At 48.3% G+C, this 15190-nt stretch overlaps 1 protein-coding gene across 1 annotated transcript in view; it reads right to left on the bottom strand.

Annotated features, from left to right (window-relative positions):
• The window catches only part of PDIA4 (protein disulfide isomerase family A member 4), an 18873-nt gene extending 10790 nt beyond the window's left edge, over positions 1 to 8083 (bottom strand). The window contains exons 1-3 of the mRNA XM_024742841.1: positions 7619 to 8083; positions 1717 to 1894; positions 314 to 519 (exon numbers count right to left, since the gene is read on the bottom strand). Coding sequence (XP_024598609.1) covers positions 314 to 519; positions 1717 to 1894; positions 7619 to 7706 — 472 coding nt within the window. The 5' untranslated portion in view covers positions 7707 to 8083. The remainder of the gene's footprint in view (positions 1 to 313; positions 520 to 1716; positions 1895 to 7618) is intronic.
• Positions 8084 to 15190: the final 7107 nt, after the last annotated feature.

The following is a 15190-nucleotide window of genomic DNA, read 5'->3' on the forward strand; positions in this document are numbered from 1 at the left end:
CCGTGAGTCGGATACAAGCTAGACATTCAGAAGCACCGCTCCAGCGCACTACCAAGACCCATGACCTGTAACACACCAGCTCCAGACCTTGAGTTTCATGGTCGTCAATGGAAGAAGATACCCCCTCCCATGCAAGGACAAGTTTACGTTGATCCAAGTTTCCGCGAACATTCCATCAGGGATCACTCCCCGTCCACTCAGCTTGGCTCCCTTTCTAATATCCAAATTCTCCTCCCATCACCCCCTCCACTTTCCCTTCCAGGGGGAGGGAGCCCTGTCCCCGACTTCCACCAGCAGCTCAGAAGCCGCTCACCTTCCTGGGTCCTGGAGCCCTCGTAGTCAACAGCCTGCCCCTTCTTAAGGATCTTGATGGTGGGATAGCCACTCACGTCAAACCTACTGGCCAGCGCCGATTCCGAGGTCGCGTCGATCTTGGCGACAGCAATGGGAGGGTCATTCTCCCTCAAGGTAGTGGCGATTTGTTCATATTCTGGAGCAAACTGCTTGCAATGCCCGCACCTGAGAATTAGATTTCGGGAAGAAGAAGCAGGTTAACTGTATCCATGGAGACGTAAATCCAGCAACGCGCACACCAACGGGGACACTGGGACCAGAAACGTTTGCAGTTAACAAGAAACACAAAACAGGGAGGCCAAGGCAGCTGAAAGTCAAACAGATCCAGGTTCGAAACTCAGCTCTGCTGAGGGAACATGCTTTCAACATCTCTACACCCCAGTGTGAGGAGAAAACTCTTCCTGAAAGATGCCATCTTTTCCACTCCTCTCAGAAGCATACGGCAGGGTTTTCCAGAGGCTACGTGATCGACGATGATGTCAGCATTCTGATGTGAACATGTAAGAGGGCTACTGTTATTTAAAGATGGCCTTTTCTATTTCTCAGTTTTAATTCCCGATACGGTAACTACTGATAAACATGACCCACGTAACAAGCTATTTGAGGTCCTCAATTATTAAATGTTAAGGGGTCCTGAGAGAACAAAATGTTTGAGAACGGCTGATCTATAAACCAGGAACAATGTAACCTCATAGGCCTGTCCTAAGGTCTGTTTAGATACTTTTACAAAGCATCTCACACTGTGCTAGACAAACAACGTAAGAATATCTTGACTATTTTTTCTCCGAAGTGAACCAAGGAGGGCAGGAGAAAGGGGAAAAAGAAGACGGGATTATGAGATGGAAAAAACAGCAGAAGAGAGGTGGGGGGAAGGAGCCCAAGAGTCATGACTGGCTTCCCCGTGAGGGTGAAAGATGGGAAAAGAGGGGCTGCTCCCCCAGGGCCCATGCACCTTTCCTATGGGAGGCCCCAGGGGCTGCACTGGGCATCCACCAGACTCCGGGCAGGAGGAGGGGGTGGAGGGCGGAATCTGTAATGAGGGATGCGCCTGTCACCCACACAGGTCTCTGTGTCATCACAGCTCGTTAGCCACCCCCAGCTGTAACCAGCAGAGGACGTGTTCACATTTTTAAGCACCGGATCTGAAACGAGCGGGGCCCGCGGTCTGCGAGGGCTGGCTCGTCGGACGCTCAATGCAAATTGGCAGAATGCTGAGCTCCTGGCACTCCCGAACCAGGAGTCTGGGTTCCTGCACCCGGACACTCCCACCCTGCGGGGTCCGATGACTCTGAGGGGTCCAGCTGGGGACACAGAGGAACCCCTGGTCCATCTGGCTGAGGGGGGCGGAGCGTGGGTCCTCACCATGGAGCGTAGAACTCCAGCAACACCGTGTCTTTGTCAGCCACAAAGTTATCAAAGTTCGCGTCATTTAGGACTGAGACACCGTTTTCTTCCTTAACTTCCAAGTCATCGCCGTCGTCCTCGTCCTCTTCCTCCTCCTCGTCTTCCTCCTCAATGGCATCCTCTTTCTTAGAAGAATCTGTGCAGAAAATACCCAGACTGGTTAGGAAAATGGTGACCCTCCTCCTTAAAAATCTTCCTAGAGGGACTTCCCTGGTGGCACAGTGGTTAAGAATCCTCCTGCCAATGCAAGGGACACGGGTTTGAGCCCTGGTCCGGGAAGATCCCACAGGCCGCGGAGCAACTAAGCCCGTGCGCCCAACTACTGAGCCTGCGCTCTAGAGCCTGCGTGCCGCAACTACTGAAGACCGCGTGCCTAGAGCCCGTGCTCCGCAACGAGAGAAGCCACTGCAATGAGTAGCTCGCGCACCGCAACAAAGAGTAGCCCCCGCTCGCCACAACTAGAGGAAAGCCCACGCGCAGCAACGAAGACCCAACGCAGCCAAAAATAAATAAATACGTAACTTTACTCAAAAAGAAAAAAAAAAAATCTCCCTAGAACCCAAAACCCTCAAAATGGTCACGAGTCCTGCGTGGTCCCTGGGGGCCTCCCCGACCCCAGGAATTTGCATATCGGGTGGCCACTTAAGATTTCACTTAAAGGGAGGGCATGCCTAAAAGATGGCTGAAAACTGACTACAGGTCTAGAATTTAAAGTCTAAAAACTGCAGCAGGACTCGGAGGGCAGGACCAGCCCCCTCTCCAGACGGAGCACTCCCTCCCCGGCCCTGCTCTGCAGGCCTCCAGCCCAGGTACAGAGAACCCGCCGTCCTGCTCCCCAGGCACAGACCTGATGCACCCCTCGGGCCGCCCCGCGCAAGGCTCCTGACCCATACGCACGCTGTGCGCCTCAGGTTCCTCACTTCGTGGGCCCCCCACATCTGTGCTTAAGGGCCAGGCTAACTTTCACACACGTGTTGCTCTTCCTCACCCTCTCTGCTTCCACAGGCAGGAAGGACTGCATCCAATCCCCCCCGACCCCTGCCCAATGAATGACTGACTGCCTGGTCCCCAGATCAGTACAAACAGGAAACAAGTACTGGTCTCAACTTTTCCACCCCGGAGGTTACTCGGGCTGACTTTGTAAGTAAAATATGATGCCCCACACTCCTCCCTTCACATTTCAACCTTTTGCTGAAGGACTGTAACACCCGTGGGGCTATTTTTTATGTGTATGAGGTAAAAATGCCACCCCTTTCAGAAATGGATTAGGATTCCATCCTCCAGAATGAAAAGCTGAGAACCAGCACTTGTTTCCTGTTCATACCTTTGTAGGACGCCCTGCCTGGAAGCAAAGTACTCTTTCCAGAACACAAGCATATGAGCACATCTTATTATCAAGGTTCAACTGAATTTGTTGCTGAACTACAGGTACCAGAAATCCTGAACGGCAGTTCTCGTTACCCAGGTTCCCCAGCTGCTACCACGCCAGCAAACAGAACTGCAGCCAGCACGATTTCATCAACTCCAAAGGCAGAATGTTTCAGAGCCAATTATTATTTTTGGAGATGCTTCCCAGGAGAGAAACCAACACCGACAGCGGGACTGAGGTCAGGGCTCGAAAACCTGCCCTCGGGATCCGGGAACCCCTGGGACTTGACCAATCTTAGCCGCCCCGAACTGATCCAGTGCTGGCTCTGCAGGTGCTCAGAAAAGCCAGGAACTGGTCTGGGCAGGGTGGCAGCTTTGCTCGGTATCATTAAAATCTACCAATCTGCACACCAATTGTCAAAAGTAAACCAAAAACCCACCCCACCCGCTGAGCCCCACTTTCCTCCACATTGTCCCTTCAAACACCCACTGCTTTTTCCTTTCACATCCTCCCCCCCCACCTTAAGGCAGAAGTTCCTCCATTGCGCGGGCAGGAGAAACGGCTCTAAAATCCAAAAAGAACACCCACCAATTTGAGGAGTACATATCCAGCAGACTCCCATGTTTCTTGGGGCAGGTTACCGGCCCTGCCCACAGTCTTCCTCCTGCCCTCCCCGAGCTCCCCAGCCACCTCGCCACTTCCCTGCTCCTCATCAGGGACCCTGCGGGGTGGTCAGGCCTGCAGAAGCCCCAGGCCCCCAGCACTGTCAGCAGGAGGCTTGGGGAGAGCAATGAGAACCAGGCTCCCTGGACGTGGAGGGGGCAGGACCCAGAGGAAGACAACCTGGGCTCAACCCCAACGCCACCTCTCAGGGCTGTGGCCTCAGCTCGTTTCTTTACACTCACGTCACACTGAATCCCCTTCCACTGGTGACTGGCAGCCAACACGATACACCCAGGTCCTCGAGAATCCTAGGACGTAACGCTTGAGAACCTCCGGGTTTACGCCAGCTGGCTAGGGGCTCCCGGTACAGGAACACTGCCTACAACAAACTTGCAGGATAAGTACTAGCTGACCCATGTCGGCCTGCAGAACCTTGTCACAGTGGCTTTCAAAAGGCTAGTCTGACCGCCCCTCACTTGAAAGTCCCACCCAAAATGACCCACATCGGGGCTGCAAACCCGGGGGCTTAATGTGGGGATGTCGTGCAGGTTCTCTGCTCCTGTCGGGGACCTAGGAAGCACCACACGCCTTGCCCCAGATCTGGGTGCTCCCACGGCCCGGAAGGCCTGCTGTGGGCAGTTAGGTAGATGCCCCAGGCAGTGCATCTCCACTCTCACCACCTGGCTGCTCAGCTCAGTCCGAGAATCAAGTTTACTTGCGGGCAGACGGAAAGACTGGAGGAAGGGTGGAAAGAAGGCTCAGGAGAACTTAATCCTCTCTTCAAGCTAGGAAACACAGCTCGGGGAGGAAGAGGGACTCGGCTATCTGCTCAATCCACAGGGATAAGGTGAATTTTACAAAATGGAAAAGCAAAGATGCTTTCCTACCTACACCCAGCCCGAAGTGGTCTGAGAGCACTATTGGTAATGGGGCTCTCACGATTAAATGGGGGTCCATGAGTTATCCTGGGACAGAGCTCCAAACAGTGAATTCATTTCTTGACACTTTTTAAAAAATTGACTTTGAGTTTATAGTTTTAAGGATAAACAAAATGGCAGAACATTCCCTACATAATTAAGGATCCTCAATGGTATTAAGGCATGGCCGCCCCTTTCCATTCCTCCCCAAGTTGCAGACAATCCCCAGGGTTGACTCGTCTGCAACTGGAGAAGGTGCTGGCTCTACATTCCCATGGACTAAAACCCCACACATCCGGACAAGGAAAGTATCTCAGTTTAATGGGGAGACCACTCTTCACTGGGCTTCACTTTTAAAGTTGGACATTCTAGGATAGAAATATATCCAAAGCCTTCCAGCACCTTCTGGAAGGGCGCCATCCTCCCCAGCGTGTAGTCAGTGAAGCCTCTTGCATCATCTCCACACACTGCTTAGCCCATCCAGTAAGGCCCCTCCTGAAATGTAGGCCCCTCCTCTAACCAGGTCACTGCAACCCCTGCCCACCCCCACCAGTACATCTGACAACACTGGATCCTGCCCAGGCTGGACACCAGCGGCTCCTTACAGCATGTCCTCATCTGCCTCCTCAGCTGGCCGGTCTTCCAGTCCCCACCAGGGAGGTGCCCATAAAAGTTGGGTAAATCTTACCATTAGGTCAATACTGAATAGAAAAAGAGAAATTTGTTATCAGATATAACATCATTTAACTGATATGTTTTATGCGCCAGGCACCGTGCTGGGCACTTAAGCACACTCTCTCATCCCCCGAGGGAAACACATTATATGCACTTTACAGAGGAAGAAACAGAGAGCTTTAGTCACTTGCCCAAAGGCACAAGGCTACTGAGTGGAGGGTCCTGACCGCTCAGCTGCTATGCCATGGTGACACATAGGATTTTCTTCCCAGGATGCCCCAAGTTTTACACGGACTCGCTTGATAATTACTTCCCAGAAAGGAAAAGAGAGGTGCAACTGGACAGTTCCCCAGCACTGTACCCAAGTGAATTTCCACTTACTTTAAAATCTAAACCAATCCCAAATGAAAGCAAGCAAGGGACTTCCCTGGTGGTCCAGCGGTTAAGACTCTGCACTCCCAATGCAGGGGGCCCCGGGCTCCATCCCGCATGCCGCAACTAAGAGTCCACATGCCGCAACTACAAGAGCTCACAGGCCGCAACGAAGATCCTGCATGCTGCAACTAAGACCCGGTGCAGCCAAATAAATAAATAAGTAATAAAATAACTAAGAACCTGCATGCCCAGCAGTGAGGCAAAATTAGGGAAAACCCCCTAAGGACAGGGACCATCTGGGGTAGAGGGAAGTGTGGCCCTAAAATAAATCCACGGGATGGGTTACCTGTGATAGAAGCTGAACGTGAAGATCCAGGGATGGGAAAGAGTCGAGGTAACTACTAGAAGCCCCACCCTACCCAACTGCAGAGATTCCCGGGCTCACCCCAGAGGCGGCTACTTCCCAGAGTCTCCAGTGCATTAGTGACCTGTGACCCAAATGACAGACTCACTCTTCCTAATAGCCCTTAGTGTCCACCCATGTTTGCCACCCTTCCAGGCCTCTTAAGAATCCCCGCAAAATAGAATCACTGGATCAGAACCAAGACAAAGCTAGTTTGCTCTTTGGCTACGTTCCAAAAACTACCCTCCATCTCCACTGGTCCTCAAACTTTAAGGTGCCTCCCAAAGTTTACCTTGCCCAGGAATCAATGAAATGTTTAACATGCAGATTCGAGGGCCCACTGCTGCAGTCCGCTTGGGTGTATTTTGGGACTCTGTATTTAAATAAGCACCAGGTGATATGGATAAAGTTCCTAAGACACTTGTAGGTGACACTACTCTCTAGTTCCTGTTGGCAGGTAGGTGTTCTTCTCACCAGGCGCTGGTTTTTAACTTCCCTTTCTATGTGGGTAAAGACTCTTGAATCATTGACTTGCATAAAAGTTACTCAAGCTGTCTAAAAGAGTATAAAGTTCACAGTTCCTTTACACACTAACGTTAGAAAAAGGGGTTTATTTATATTGGAACAAACTCAACAGGAAAAAACTCTAGTCACCTAGAGAAAGGCCAGAGAGGAAGAAGTTTAAGACCAGTAATGCGATGCCCTGTTCTCTAGGAATTAGCACTCTTTTCTTGACTAAAACTTTCTAATTTTCCAAGTTCTCTTACACCATTTTTTAGCTAGCCGACTTCAAAGAAAAATGCAGGAGTGGTGACTAGTAGCTGCGAACCTTCCTCCCAGAGCGGGCGCTTTATGGGCAGGGGCCACACTCATCCTTAACTCCCACAACCCAGCGCAGTGACCGGCACACACAGTAAGTGCTGAATAAATGCTCGCAAAAGGAGTGCTATCTCCGGTTTCCAAAAGATGCAAACCAAGCCATCCCTTTCTCCCTCAAACCAGAACCCTTGAGTTACTTATATCCAAACCTACAAACCACAGTTTTGAGACGAAAAATGCTTGCTGCCCGCGGTTGTCCCGAGAGCTCCCACTTGGGGCTTCGTGCCCTCGCCCCTTCTCTAAAATCTGTTTTGAAACCAGAGGCCCCTCTCCCTTCACACTCCCTGGACGTGTTAGCGTCAAAGGCTGAACCAGTTCCCAAGCTCCCGTTCCCAGGAGCGGGAAGTCAGCCTGAACTCGAGGAAAACCTGAGCAGAATCACGGCGAAGGAGCCAGCATGCAAAGAAGGCACTTTACATCCTCTCCGCGTTCAAGCCTCAGTGGCAGCCCCAGCCGCTTCGCCGCCCTCCTCTCCCGGATCTCCCAAGCGATCCTGTCCCCCGCTACCGCCCTCAAACTGCAGCACGTCGGCGGTCCGCGCGGCGACCCCGCCCACAGGCCCGGCCCGCCGCCGCTCACCTTCATCCGGGCCCTCTGCGCTCGCCGCTGCCAGCAGCTGCGCCAGGGCTAAGAGCAGAACGAGCAGCCAGGCTTCCCGGGGCCTCATCGCGGCGGTGCGGAGCTCGGCCTCCTCGCGCCGACGGCCACTGGGCGATCCCAAACCTCTGGCTCCGGTCTCGCGAAAGGAAACGAGAGGTAAGGAAAGAAACTCCCCCCTCCCCGGAAGACCCAGCCGGCAATTGACTGGGGGCGGGGGAAGCCGCGGACCGGCCAATCCCAGCCCGACCTGGGGCTGGGGCCGCGTGCGTCGAAGTGCGCGTCCGAGCGCCGAAGTGCGCGTCCGAGCTCCGCAGCACAGTTCTCAGCACAGATCCTCCTCCCGGGCCTCCTCCGCAGGCCCAGCGGCTCCGGCGTTTAAAGATCAGAGCGCTACCGTGAGGTGCCCCCTTCTGATTGGCTGCGCCGCGGCCTCCAATCAGCGGCTGCCACTCGGTTTGCCTGGAGCGCACAGACTGAGAGAAGGAGCTGCGGAGCACAAAAGCGGCGGGCAGGAGCCGGAGGGGCGGGGTCGGGCTACGCCTCGGGAGCAATTGGCCGGTGGAGCGGTAGGCGGGGCCTTGGAAATGCGAGGCGGGCGGGGCTCCAGGCTGCTGATCTGGGCAGGAAGAACACGTGTCCTTAGCAGAACGTTGGTGAGAGGGTACGTGTGCGCAACTCTGGGGGACGCCGGGGGGAGCTCAAGAGCGAAGCGGCGGAGAGGCCCGAACTAGTCTGTTGGTGGGAAAGAGAGAGAACGGGACTCCGGAGTCGGCTTCTTGTTCGTGGTCTTTTTGGTTTATGCCTGCGCGAATGAAAGTTGGCATTTGTTTCCTGGATTAAAACACAAATTGGCCTAGGGACGGGGGTCGCATGCAGTAAAAGTGAATCTAGAACTAGGATTTGGGGAAGCTTCTCTCTAGGGTTTCATCTATGAGCAGGCCATCAGGTGCGTGTCTAAACTTTGCTTCATGTTATCAATTTCTCCTGATTTTACGCAAAATCTATAGGTTTACACAAGTCTAAATATAGGCTTGAGGTTTCCCCTCTTGACAATTTAGGAGGAAAAAAACTAGATTAAGATAGATAATGATTTTTGTACGTCAAGCCGTGATGTGTTTTAGGGTTTGAGATTTCTTTAACACCTGGGGATTCGTATGCCTGAAGAGTTATGGAAGACAAATAGGTCAAATTAACAAAACTCGAGGGTCCAGAAGTATTTTTCTGTGTATACAGATTGTCAGGAAGAAAGAAAGCTAACTACTCACAGGCTTTAGTAATTAGAAAGTTTTTTATTTGATTTATTAAATTTAATAAATTTCTATTGAACTACAGAATCTGATGGTACTCCCCTCAATTTTGTAGGGCAGGAAGACATTATTCAATTAACTGTAACGACAGGATGAGTATGTACTAAGTGATTTATCAGAATGCTCTGAATGTAGAATATCAAACAGTTGAATATCATTTAAGAAACTCTTTAGGAGGCTTCCCTGGTGGCGCAGTGGTTGAGAGTCCGCCTGCCGATGTAGGGGACACGGGTTCGTGCCCCGGTCCGGGAAAATCCCATATGCCGCGGAGCGGCTGCGCCCGTGAGCCATGGCCGCTGAGCCTGCGTGTCCGCAGCCTGTGCTCCACAATGGGAGTAGGCCACAACAGTGAGGAGGCCCGAGTACCACAGAAAAAAAAAAGAAACTTTTCAAAAAGATAGTGTGCCCAGCCAAAATTTTTCTCTTTCTTGGTAGTTTCCTCTGAATCCTTATTAAACTGAGGATTGAGAATACCATTTGCCCAGAAGTGGGACAAATACAACCAATTTCACTAAGACCCTTTGTTGATCCAAGGTATGAGAGGAAACCTCTCAAAATGCAGTATATATGTATGTATACAAACACATATATATGAAATCAGTATCATATTACTTGTGAAATTAAAGTAATATTTTCTTTTTAAAAAACATTTAGAGCAATGAACAATGAATGAACAGTTCATTCAACAGCAAAACATTAGTTTATCAAGTTGAAAAGCTCCTCACTTTTTCTTTATCCCCAAATGTCACCAGGTTTGGTTATATGGGTACAAGTAGGCTGGAGACCACTGTGTTCAGGGTCAGAATGGAGAGAGAGATTTTTGTGATTATCTGCAAGATCTTTATAACTAGTTGGGAACATAGGAGGCTGCCTTTAAGACACAGAACTGGCCCCTGGCTTGTCCTCAGGGCTGCCATTTAACACTGTTAGGTTATGTTTATAGATCAATTTGAGCATGTGCTTCCCTCTTCTCCCGAATAGCACTCTCTAGAGAAGCGGCCTCCGGGGAAATAATCTTCCCCATTATATAGTCTCCAGGTGGATCTGTGACAATATCATTACCAATCTTGGCACTTATGTCAGTTTTCACAAGCCAACAATATATGGTCAGAAAACTGTAAACTGAAACCAGGCAGCTGCACATCTGCATGCCCTGAATGCATGAGGCTTATGATCAATCTTTTGGGGGAATTAAACCCTGTGGAATGAAACCATTTCTTTTATGTGCTGGAGAACTCAGGAATGGTCCTGGCTATCTTTCCCATGGTTCTGATATAGTCCCCTTTCAGTAGAAAGGGGAAAGAAAAGCTGAAGTTTTCGGAAATAAAGGGATTCGTTTTCAGAAATCTCTGCCTCTTCAGGCAAACACTACTGTAGCCAGAGATACAATCTGCATGTACTTTTCTAGCTTACGTTTTTAACTTAAAATCACATCATACTCATTTTCTCACGCTCTTACGTTGTCTTCTGAAGGAACTGAGCTCTCCCTTGAAGGGTCCACCTTGACTCATGAAGATGAGAGACTGAAATGAGGTCCCAGGCACACACTCAGACCTCCTTTAGCTGCTCAGGCAGCTGCCTGAGAATGCCTACCATATTCGTTAACTCCATCCTGTTCATAGCTGAGACATGGTACTCAGACTCTATCCTTACCTTTTAGGATGTAATGATATTCAGCTACTGCAACTTTTATTGAATCTTCCAATAGCTTGGAGTATTTACTGCCTTTGATGTGATTCAAAACAGCAAAATGTTCACACTGCAAGTGTGGCCAAACATTGAGAGTAAGACTAAGCCAGCATTTTTGCAGGAGATTGTCTGTGATAAGACATTCTTTCCAAGTTTGCAAATATAGGTAACTTGCACAGCCATTTTGTTTGTTTGTTAAGCTAGTGGTCTTGGCCACCATTTCTCATTGTTCTATGGTGAACGAATTCTTAAGAAGATGTTTTAAGACTCAAACTGAGGTTATTTTAGTATTATTGTCACCAAATGCTAGGTTCCAGACATTTGGTAGCTGTTACTAAAGAGACCAATGCCCTTGTGGAAATTAAATAGTAAAACTTAAAGACAGAATACCTTTATATTAGAAACAAAAAAATATTTACTGTGTTTGCTGTGAAAGGTTAAGAGTAGAGGCTCTGGAGTCAGACCTCACAGCCTTGAGTTTAGACCCTACCAACTTTTTACTCATTCAGTATTTATTGTGTACCTACTATGTGACTAGTGATTTTCAGTGTGCAATCTTGCATATATTTTTGCTATTTTTTAAAAAGATTTATTTATTATATATTTATTTAATTTATTTTTGGCTGCGTTGGGTCTTAGTTGTGGCACACAGGATCTTCACTGAGGCACACGGGATTTTTCATTGTGGTGCGTGGGCTCTTCATTGTAGTGGGCGGGCTTCTCTCCAGTTGGGGTTTGCAGGTTTTCTCTTGTTGAGGTACACGAGCTCAGTAGTTGTGGCTTGTGTGGGCTTAGTTGCCCCGTGGCATGTGGGATCTTAGTTCCCCCAACCAGGGGTCAAACGTGTGTCCCCTGCATTGTAAGGTAGATTCTTTACCGCTGGACCACCAAGGAAGTCCCTATTTTATGCTATTTTAAGTGAATCTTTAAATTTCACTTGAAATTAGAAATTTCAAATTCCTATTGTTCATTGAAAGTATGTAGAATACAATTGATTTTTGTATATTGACCTTGTCTCCTGCAACCTTACTAAACTCACAGCAGTTTTCGTAGCTTTGTTTAGATTCCATTGGATCTTCTACATAAATCATGTCATGTCATCTGCAAATAAAAACAGTTTACTTCCTTTTTGTTACGGATGCCTTTCAGTTCTTTTACTTCCCTTATTTCACTGGCCAGAATCTCCAGTACAATGCTGAAGAGAAGTAGTGAGAGAAGATATCCTTGCTTTGTTCTAGATATGGGGGAAGAATTCAGTCTTTCCCATTATTTGATGTTAGCTATAGGTTTGTAGCAGATGCACTTTTGAGGTTGAGGAGGTTCCCTTCTAATTCATAGTTTTCTGAGAGATTTTTTTTTAAAATCATGAATACATCATATTGTTTTTCTTTTTTAGTTTGTTTATATAGATTAATATATTGATTGGTTTTCAAAAGTTAAACCAACCTTGCATTCCTGAGACAACCTGCACTTGGTCATGATGTATTATCATTTTTATATATTGTTGGATTTGATTTACCAAAATTTTATTAAGAGTTTATATATCTATGTATAAAAATATTGGTCTTTAACTTTCTTGTTATATTTTTATCTGGCTTTGATAAATCAGTAATGCTGGCCTCACAGAATGAGTTGGGAAGTATTCTCTCTTTCTCAGTTTTCTGGAATAGTTTACCAATTCACTAGAGAATTGGTAAAGTTCTCTAGTGAAATTTTCTTTGTGGGAAAGATCTTAACTATAAATTCAATTTCTTTAATAAATATTAAGGCTATTCAGTTTATCTATTTCTTCTCAAGGGAGCTTTGGTAATTAGTGGGAATTTTTCCATTTCACGTAAGTTGTCAAATTTATTGTCATAAAGTTGTTAATAATATTCTTTTTTATGTTTTAAATAACTGTAGAATCTGTAGTGAGGTCACTTCTCTTACTGCTGATATTGATAAAGTTTTTAAAATAAATTTAATTTATTTATTTAGGCTGCATTGGGTCTTCGTTGCTGCATGCAGGCTTTCTCTAGTTGCTGCGAGCGGGGGCTACTCTTTTTTTTTTTTCTTTTGGTACGCGGGTCGCTCACTGTTGTGGCCCCTCCCGTTGCGGAGCACAGGCTCCGGACGCACCGGTCCAGCGGCCATGGCTCACGGGCCCAGTCACTCCACGGCATGTGGGATCCTCCCGGACCGGGCACGAACCCGCGTCCCCTGCATCGGCAGGCAGACCCTCAACCACTGCGCCACCAGGGAAGCCCCGGGGGCTACTCTTCTTTGCGGTGCATGGGCTTCTCATTGTGGTGGCTTCTCCTGTTGCAGAGCACAGGCTCTAGGCACGCAGGCTTCAGTAGTTGCAGCACGCAGGCTCAGTAGATGTGGTTCGCAGGCTCTAGAGCACAGGCTCAGTGGTTGTGGCGCACGGGCTCAGTTGCTCTGCGGCATGTGGGATCTTCCCGGATCAGGGCTTGAACACGTGTCCCCTGCATTGGCAAGTGGATTCTTAACCACTGTGCCACCAGGGATGTCCCTTCTGATTACTTTAGGTTTCACTTACTCTTTTTTCCCCTAGTTTCTTAAAATGGAAGCTGAGGTAATTGATTTGTGACCTTTCTTATCTTCTAATGTAGGTATAAACTTCCCCCTAAGTGTGGCTTTATACCTTGAATTAGACAGGTGGAGATGGTGGATATAGGGGAGTCCATGCAAAGAATTGGAACATGAAGGATGGAAAACATAATATAGCTTGAATCTATAGTGAGAGATATTCTATGTAAGCGAGGCCCATGCAAATAACCGAAACATGGAGAATTTGGAGAAAGGCAGGTTATTTAGTAAACCTGAGATATAGTGGAAGGAGGTGCAACAGGGATGAAGCTGGAGACAGGGGTCCAGAAAATAAAAGCCTTTAGCCTGAGGGCAATAAGAAGTCAGTGAAAAATCTTAAGTGGGGGAGTGGCATGGAATTATTTGCATTTTATAAAGATCACGCTGGTGGGCATGTGGCAGTGGAAGTTGACTGGAGTCAGGAACACTGGATAGGAGATGGTCTATCCATGAGGAGATGGTCTCGTGCTAATCCAGGTGAGAGGTGGTGGTGGTAGTGGGCATGAAGCAACGTAGGAATATTAAAGTAATAATAAGGAACTGGAATCAGTGTAAAAATTGGTGATTGACCAAGACATATGGGGAAGAGGAATGAAGGGTCAGCTGGGCAGCTAGTAGTGCCTTCCAATGAGATGGGGAACAGATAAGGAGGAACATGTTACTGTCAGGCAGGGACGAGAGGACGAGTGAAGCCAGGAATGATTCCAGTTTGGGGTGTGTTGAGTTTATGATGCCTGTGAAGCATCCAAGAAGAGAGCTACAGTAGGCAGGTGTAAACGTGGGTTTTGAGCTTAGGAGAAATGCCAGTATGTGATGGGTAAGTGAGGTGTGAGTGGATGAAATCACCCAGGGAGAGGGTGTTGAGTGAGAAGAAAGTAGAGGATGAAAGTTTGGAAAGCAACATTTTAGGGATTGTCAGAGGATACAAGAGAAGTAAGAGTGATCACTTTGCTGCAATGAGAAGAATTTCATGGAAGAGAGAACAAGAAGACAAGGAACAACAATATATATTAGATTTATCAACAGAGAATAATATGCACTTTCCATGAGGTACTTAAAAAGTTTTTTTTTATTGTTAAAAAGAGTTTAGGGCTTCCCTGGTGGCGCAGTGGTTGAGAGTCCTCCTGCCGATGCAGGGGACACGGGTTCGTGCCCCGGTCTGGGAAGATCCCACATGCCGCGGAGCGGCTGGGCCCGTGAGCCATGGCCGCTGAGCCTGCGCGTCCGGAGCCTGTGCTCCGCAACGGGAGAGGCCACAACAGCGAGAGGCCCGCGTACTACAAAAACAAACAAAACAAAACAAAAAAGGGCCTCATCTTACAGGCTGGAATCACAGAATTCTACACGCTGCCACTATGACAAGAAGACGTAAGAAAAGCAATTCATGTAATCTCAATGCACAGACTCAAATGTCAGTGCTCCAACTCTTTCTTACCCTAAAACAGCCACACTTTGATGCTCTTCAAATCCAAGCCTCCCAGCACGGGGGTAACTGCCCTTTCTGTCTTCTCCCTTTCCCCTCTGTCCTGGAAGAGTGAGCAGCTCTTGTCCCATTTCAATCTGGGATATTGAGCCTGGTTTGGGAATAGTGTGTTTTCTCACCTCGAAAGGTCACAATGAGGTGGATTCGCTGCCTTGAGTTTTATGTCTGAAAGCACGTCCAGGGGTGCAAAGTTCCCATATTTTACTAAAGGCACAAGACACTGGAAGAGAGAAAATCAAAACAGAACCAAAAAACCTGAGGACCCTTCAATGCCAGGAAGGGGAAATAAAACCATCCACACTCCAGCACTGTAAGCTTTATTTGGAACTAGGGTACCCATCTTACCACACTTCTCACATGACTAAAAAGCCCAGTGAGGTGTCTGTTTTCTGATAGTAGTAGAAACAGTACTCCAGGAGAAACGACGTCAGGAATATTGCAGGGAAGAGGTCTCATCGGCATCTAACCCAAACGATAGGG

Source organism: Neophocaena asiaeorientalis, unplaced genomic scaffold (assembly GCF_003031525.2).
Source record: "Neophocaena asiaeorientalis asiaeorientalis breed wild unplaced genomic scaffold, Neophocaena_asiaeorientalis_V1.1 scaffold798, whole genome shotgun sequence".
Taxonomy (NCBI): Eukaryota; Metazoa; Chordata; class Mammalia; order Artiodactyla; family Phocoenidae; genus Neophocaena; species Neophocaena asiaeorientalis.